Source organism: Simochromis diagramma, unplaced genomic scaffold (genome assembly GCF_900408965.1).
Source record: "Simochromis diagramma unplaced genomic scaffold, fSimDia1.1 OVJJ01000457.1, whole genome shotgun sequence".
NCBI classification, from domain to species: Eukaryota; Metazoa; Chordata; class Actinopteri; order Cichliformes; family Cichlidae; genus Simochromis; species Simochromis diagramma.
In genome coordinates, this window is record NW_024387277.1 from 1082840 (window position 1) to 1090609 (window position 7770).

Consider the following 7770-nt stretch of genomic DNA (forward strand, 5'->3'; position numbering starts at 1 on the left):
ATCATCTCCATATTTTAGGCTCATACACCTCATTTTAAACCCTTTTATTTGTGTGTGTTTTCAGTCATAATAAATTCATTAAAATGATTCATATTAAAAATGATTATTATTTCTTGGCCTTTCATTGTTTTTATGTAACTGCACAGCACAGGTGGAGGATGAAGTTCATGACTCATTAAATCACAACAGACACATGATGGGAAATACAGCAGGCTAAAATAAAGCAGAATCATCCTTTAACATGAAGTCGTCTGTATCCTATGGTTCACTCTGACATCATGTGATGTTTACATGGAGTAAACTTTTAGATTCACGTCATTCAATTTGGTTTAAAGTCAAAACAGTTTTTATTTATATAACACCAAATCAGAACAGTCACTTCAAGACTTCAACATTCACACAATCAGTGTGTATGACTCAGGATATGAGCTGTGAATAATCAAGTAATGACGAGAGACGATCACAATGAACAACAAAATCTAAAAATAAATGTGAATGTAATTCTAAATGTTTTTTTTGTTTGTTTTACAAAATGAGAACAAATTCTGTGCAATGAATTAATGAATCTGCTGGTTTTTCTATTACGGTCCATGAATAAATTGAATTGACTTTAAAAAATATACATTAGCCAAAATATTCCTGAAACTTTTCGAGAAGAGGGAAGTTCACATATGTATGCGGTTTCATTCAGTGTAGCTGAAAAAAACTCAACGGTTAGAGACACCGGAAGTAGAGCCATCCAGACAAAGTCAATCATTATCTAAATGAAACATGATAAGACATCAAAGTAGCGCACATGAAGTGTGACTGACAGATGATCTCTGTGCAGAGAAGTAGCACGACAGAGAGTTCACAGCAACAACAATGGAGACCAAAGAAACTGGAAACTAAATCACACATTTTAACCAATTGTCCCTCAATGACTTTTGTTTATTTCAGTTTAATAAAGTCTGCAGTGACTTTGTAGTCTAAAAGGCAAAGTCCAGCATAGAGCGGCTGAGTGAATGTGGTCTGGACTCTGTGGAGGAGAGTCATGGTTTCAGAGACGCTGTAGAAAGACAGAATACCTGCTCTGTGATCCAGGTACACTCCTACTCTGGAGGACCGAGGACCTGAGACAGGAGTTGAGAGATTCTTGAAGTGAAAATCATAGCTATGTGTGTCACAACGTAATGCCCAAGATTTGTCATTTCCTCCATAAACACATTCATCTGAGTACCATGCTCTCCCAATATCCTTGTATGCGACTGCTACACAAACTCCTCTCCCTGTCCACTCCACCTCCCAGTAACAACGCCCAGTCAAACTCTCTTTACTCATTACTTGATAATAGAAAGTGAATCTGTCTGGGTGATTAGAATAGGACTGCTTTTGTCTTTTTACTGTTACTTTTCTGTTCCCCTCAGATAATACCAGATGCATATTTGCTGTGTTTGGATCCAGTGTGATTTCACGTGAATATTTTAAGAATCCAGCTCTGGTCTTTGGCTCTGGTGGTGACAGTAAAACATCCTCTTCAGTGACTGTCAGTGAGATGTTTGTCCATTCCTCTCTCAGAATGTCCTGTAGTTTATCTCTGGTCTCTGACACAGCTGCTGTCACATCCTCAAAGTAGCTCAGAGGACGAATATTGATGCTGGATGAGTGTGTAGACTCACTGAGTGCTGACAGTGAGGGGTAGTTGTGTAGAAACTGGTTGTGATCCTCTGTGTGTGAGAGCTGCTCCAGCTCGCCGTCTTTCCTCTTCAGCTCAGCGATCTCCTGCTCCAGCTTCTCCTGAAGCTCTTTGACTCGACTCACTTCAGTTTCCTGCTGGGATCTGACCTGCTGCTTCACATCAGAGCTTCTTTTCTGGATGAGACGGATCAGCTCGGTGAACATCTTCTCACTGTCCTCCACTGCTTTATCAGCAGAGCCATTGATGGCCTCCACCTCCTGTTGAAGCAGCTTCACATCTTTCTCTCGCTCCTGGATTCTCTGCTGGATGTTTAGTCGTCTCACCTCGAGCTCCTTCTGCTTCTCAGTCCTTTCTGCTGCAGCTGGGACTGTTTCATGGCCTTTATGTTCATCCATCAAGCAGAGATAACAGATACTCTGCTGATCAGTACGACAGAAAATCTTCATCACCTCATCATGACGAGAGCAGATGTTGTCCTGGGTCTTTCTGTTAGGGTCAACAAGTTTGTGTTTCTTTAACGGAGCTGCATCATAGTGAGGTTGGAGGTGTTTCTCACAGTAAGAGGCCAGACAGACCAAACAGGACTTGATGGCTTTCAGCTTCCTCCCAGTACAGACATCACAGGCCACATCTTCAGGTCCAGCATAGCAGTGATCAGCTGGAGCAGCTTGGAGTCCAGTTTTCTTCAGCTCCTCCAGTAAGTCTGCTAACATGGTACTCTTGACCAGTACAGGCCTCGTTGTGAATTGCCCCATGCACTGAGGGCAGCTGTGGATTCCCTTCCTGTCCTGTTCATCAAAGTGTGTTTTAATACAGTTCATGCAGTAGCTGTGTCCACAGGGAATAGTCACCGGATCCTTCAGTAGATCCAAACAGATGGAACAAGAGAATTTCTCTGAATCCAGCTGAACTCCTTTCTGCTCCATTTCTCCTCTCAGCAACACTCGATATTTTAATAAGAAAGAAGCTGTCAGACAGGTTGTTTCATTTAGACTACAGAACAGGGTGCAGTTTGAACTTTAGCAGCATTTATGACTTTACATTTTTATTATCATCAGTTTGAACTTTGCTGGAATGTTTTACCACTCCTTCAAATTGTAAAAGACTGATGCTTGGTCATATGATCTGCTCCTATGGACCTATTTGGAATTGCCAACCAGTCACATTGCAGTTCATAGCCCTGACTATTATAAGATATTCTGTATTGCTAAAAGTATTCTTTTCATCCTTCCAAATCAATGAATTTGGGTGTTCCAATCACTTCCAGGCGTTTAAAATTGAGCACTTAGCCAGGCAAACTGCTTCTGGAAACATTCATGAGAGAATGAGTGCCCCTCTGGAGCTCAGTTAATTCCAGCTGAGTCCATGTGTTTGGCCAGCTCATCCCATGCTGTCACATATCCTGTACTACTGAAAAATTCTTGAACTATACATTTTTTTTCCTTTTTTTTTTTTTGATTGGTGTGAACACCACGGACCCACAGCATTCAGTCACTGTTCAGTCATTTATTCACAGCCCTACACCACACACACCCACTGCCAGACTGAGGTCAGGGCCATATCTGGCTGCACCTACGGCAGTCAACCCCCCTTACCTGCTGGGACAAATTGGCTCCAGCTCTCCGTTTGAGGCGTCCATCTGCAAGACGCCACCTGGCACCGCTTCATCCACTAGACAAGATCTGACCAGCCCCCCATCTCACGGGGGCTGGTCAGGTCCGCAAACCCAGGCACAAACCGGCGACAGTACCCAACCAGCCCCAGGAACCTCCTCACCTCCTTTTTGGTCTTGGGGCACAGGCCAGATGCAATGGCGACTGTCTTCTCCGCCTGTGGATGCACCTGCCCACCCCCCAAGTGGTACCCCAGATACTGTTGGCTGTGAGCCCTGCCTGGATCAGAGACTCCAGAACCATGCCCACCTTCTGCACATTCTCCACCCAGGTGTTACTGTGAATGATAACATCATCCAGGAAGGTGGCAGCCTGTGCACTGTGTGCCCCCCTACCTGGTCCATTTGATGCTAGAAAGTGTCAGGGGCTCCAGACAAGCCGAACAGAAGGCCATCTTTTCCCTGGACTGGTGCCCCAGTGCATGGTAGGCATCAGACCGCTGTTTCCCTGGCAGACCATCCACAAACTGCTCCAAGACCACCTTTGCCAGTATGCATACCTCCCCCTCCGATGGTCCGGGCTGCAGCCACATAGCCCCTGCATCGTGGAGCTAATAGGCCCACACAAATGACTGATCCTCCCCCACCAGCTGACAAACCCAGAAGCGCCAGCGGTGATCCTCCGGGGAGAGGTCCAAGTAATCGAGCCCCGCATGGCTGATGTCCTCAAAACTGCCCCGTAAAGCAGATGACAGGCTCAAAGGCGCCGTCTGAGCCTCTCCCGACAGCATTGGCAGCAACCACGGTGTCCATTCTGTGGCAGGCCACTGGCATGCCTCTGCTGTGGCCCGGAAGGTTTCCAGAAATGACTGCGGGTCGTCGCCCTCCACAATGCATCAACACCGCCAGTGCCTTTCCAACACCTCGGTCTGTCGCTTCTGCAGCCTGTCCAGCTGTACTTTGTACACCGCCACCTCCTCATGGTGCATGACCACGATATTCACCAATATTCGGACTAACAGCTGGAGCAGCTGTACTGGTTGTGCAGGCTTGGAGTCCAACATGGCGGCTGGGTTTCGGCACCATTGTGAACACCATGGAAAATGGGAAACAAATGCAGCTATTTACAGTAGAGATGGGGAAAACAGAGTTTATACAAGTGTAATGAGCTTAAAAGTGAATAAAAGGTACAAACATATTTTTGACCAGCGCAATCTGAACTCTCTTAGGCAACTTTCTTGTAATTTCTGTAAAGTCTTCAGGAATAGTTCTCCAGGCTACTAAGGACATTCAAAGCTCTTCTTTGGATGTTGGCTTTTGTTCTATTCTCTGTCTGGGTGATCCCAAATTGGATTTGAGTTCCATGTGTGATAAGTGTGTTCATTTATCCAGAGGTTCAAGGTTCAAGGTTCTTTATTTGTCACATGCATAGTTATACAAGTATAACACACAGTGAAATGTAGCCTGACACGCTCCTCGACATGTGCAAAAATGGGGGGGGGGAGATATATATATATATATAGATATAGATATAGATATATATAGATATAGATATAGATATCTATATCTAGATATAGATATCTATATATATATATATATATATATATATATATATATATATATATATATATATATATATATATATATATATATATATATATATATCTATATATATCTATATATCGATATAGATATACTGCCACTGGTTTTAGATATTTATGAAAAATGCTAATCTTAAACCATCGTATGTCCATGACTCAATGTTAATTTGTGTATTTGTGTCTCTTTCTGCCCTGCTCTGTATGTATGCAGGGATGGCTGCAGGATGGAGAACGTGGAGAAAAACATTGGCAGCAGGAAGTTTGCCTTCAGCAGCGTCCAGCTTCTCACCTTCCCCAAACTCTACAGACCTCCAGATGGCAGCTATGGATAAGAATGCATAAAATGTACATAAAATGTACATATGTGTGTATAATTTCTTTTATCATTAATTTGTTTTATAATGTGATGACAGTGTTATTTTTATTTCTGTGTTCATAAAAATGTTTATTGTGGGTGTAGAAATTTGAATGACCAACATTTTTCTGCAATAAACACTTAAACACTCGCCTTATTTCTGTCTAATATTAAATTAAACCAAATGGGTAATGATATATGCAGCAGCACAAGTCATTGTGGTCTGGGACTCCAAAAACACATGAATCTGCTAAATTGTCTCCACTTTTTCATTTACCCCAGAAACAAATCTGTAAACTGAAAACATTAAATATTGATAAGTATCAAAGTTCAGTATCTGATCAAATGTGAAAAAATTACTAAAATCATCCCTGCTTTCAATAACTTATATCATTGATCATAAACTCTTCCTGCATTGACCAGAATACAACACTGGTGTTAAAGTAAATCCCTGAATTATATGCATCTTATAAATTCCAATTTGGCCATGTAGGTCAGGAGTGTTTGTTGTGTACAAGTTTAGCCATGGAGACGTGCTGGGGCCGATATTTTTGTAGTTTTATTTCTATGCACACAAAGACTTCTGTGTAATCACTGCTTTCACTTCCACTAATATGCAGTTAATTCCCTGTCATAATGTTGAATCCATCCATGGACTGTTTAAGGATTGGTTAAGCTTTTTTTGAGCTTTTGTTGTGAAGAAGAAACATTTTTTCTCGAATAAACAAAATGGAGTGAAACATTTTGGAAATGGGAAGTAAGTCACACCTGCTGTTTTTGTTTTCCCACATTTGTTTAACCTCCTAGGACCTGGCGTCCACATATGTGGACATCACATTTTGGGTTGTCTAGAGCACAATACTAAATTTTGCTCTACAAGAGCCTGATATCCACTTAGGAGGACATTATTCTGCCACTGTTCTATCAGAATCTAAAATGAATGTCCTCAGATGTGGATATCAGGCCATTGTGGAGCAAAATCAGGTAAGAAGATAATTCTTTGTTTTTACATTCATCAGGTCCCAATGAGACCAAATAGCAAGGACAAATTAAAACTGCATGCCATGAAATGAGTGAATGAGTTGGGGTCTCAGGAGGTTAACCTCACTAGAGGACTACAATGTAGAAAGTGGCAAACTCTTGGTGTCTATTATTATGGGTGGTTTTGAATCAATTTATAAATGTATAAATAGCATAAACTGAGACTGGTAACTTATGACATGAACCTCCAGGGTCTAGATACTGGTGGTGCTGATGATGGAGGTCTGAGTAACTCAGTTGAGGTAGAGATAGGGAGAAGGTGGGTTGCACAAATGACATCAGGGCAGCGCAGAGATGTTTGAAGGGATGGGTGCTCAAAGTTAAAAAGGGGCACATTGAACCAGGCTGAATAACAACAACCTACATTCAGATTCTTGATGAATGGGGGTTGCTGTTCTATGTGCCCCTTTTTAACTTTTAGTACCCGCCCCTTTAAGCATCTCTGCAGTTCTTTATATAAGCAAACTTGACCATCAGTACTATATTTTAGTTTCAATTGCAAAACTGTGCCAATTTAATGTTTATGATGTGTTGGGATTCAGAGATTCTTTTAGTGCTACCATATAATCTGCCTTATGAAGAATGTATTAATAACATGTTTTACAGTATCATTTATCAGTAATATTTCCTGCAGGGTTTATAAAATTGCATTGAATATGTCTGTCATCACATTGACCTTTCTCTTTTTACAGGTTGAGTTCATTTTATACACAATGCATAAATGTGCTTGGTTAGAGTTGATGTTCCAGAAGGTTTTAAGCTTCACTGGTGAGAGTGTCCAGATGATACATGCTGAGGGGAGATGAGAACATAGCAGGTTAATTGCATGCACGCTTACGATACACATATTAATCTAGTAGCAGGTCTGAGCGAAGGCCTAAGCGTCTTCGGCTTCAGTTTGAGACTGGCTGCAAAGTACTCTACTTAGTGATTAATGACGAGGGTCCATTATTAGCTCTCAGAGATGCTGAGACCTGAAGTTATTACCCTAAAAGGCAAGTAATGTAGAAAAGAGAAGTAATATGTTGGTGTATGGTTATTAGAAGTGTACGTGATGTATCCTTGTCTGCACGGGTTGAACTTTTGCCCGTCTGTCACCATGTATTTTTGAACTGTATTGACGTAGGTGTGATATTTTATCCTATAAAACCAGAACCCAATGTATTCTTGTCAGAGCAAAACAATCCGTATGCTGACGGTTGGTTGTTCTCCTGTGATAATAAAACTCATCGTTTGATTGCACTTTTCCGGAGCCTCCGTCGTTTGTTGTCTGGTCTAAAGTTGATCGATCTCGCAGCAGATGTTGACTAAAATAAACAAGCATTAGTAATATGGATATTTGAATTGTTTGTAATAATTTAGTGGAGGAAAACCATAATAACTAAATTCTGAATAGATGGAGTCATTTATCTGGAACCAGTGGGTGGTCATAATAGCACACCTTCAACCAAGAATCAATAATAAGGTAAAATTTTAACACTAC

The 7770-nt window shown here is 41.5% G+C and overlaps 2 protein-coding genes across 5 annotated transcripts in view; one reads left to right on the forward strand and one right to left on the reverse strand.

The window, feature by feature from the left end:
* Positions 1 to 5403, forward strand: part of LOC120715711 (type II inositol 3,4-bisphosphate 4-phosphatase-like) — a 28430-nt gene extending 23027 nt beyond the window's left edge. For all 4 annotated transcript variants that reach the window (XM_040002800.1, XM_040002801.1, XM_040002803.1 and 1 more), the window contains one exon: positions 5103 to 5403. In XM_040002800.1, coding sequence (XP_039858734.1) covers positions 5103 to 5223 — 121 coding nt within the window. In that variant the 3' untranslated portion in view covers positions 5224 to 5403. The remainder of the gene's footprint in view (positions 1 to 5102) is intronic.
* Positions 839 to 2604, reverse strand: LOC120715714 (tripartite motif-containing protein 16-like). The gene has a single exon (XM_040002804.1). It carries the CDS (start codon positions 2602 to 2604, stop codon positions 931 to 933), a length of 1674 nt encoding a protein of 557 aa, XP_039858738.1. The 3' UTR covers positions 839 to 930.
* Positions 5404 to 7770: the final 2367 nt, after the last annotated feature.

Excerpts from the sequence above, each read along its gene's own strand:
- LOC120715714 (XM_040002804.1), bottom strand. The coding sequence starts at position 2,604 with ATGGAGCAGAAAGGAGTTCAGCTGGATTCAGAGAAATTCTCTTGTTCC.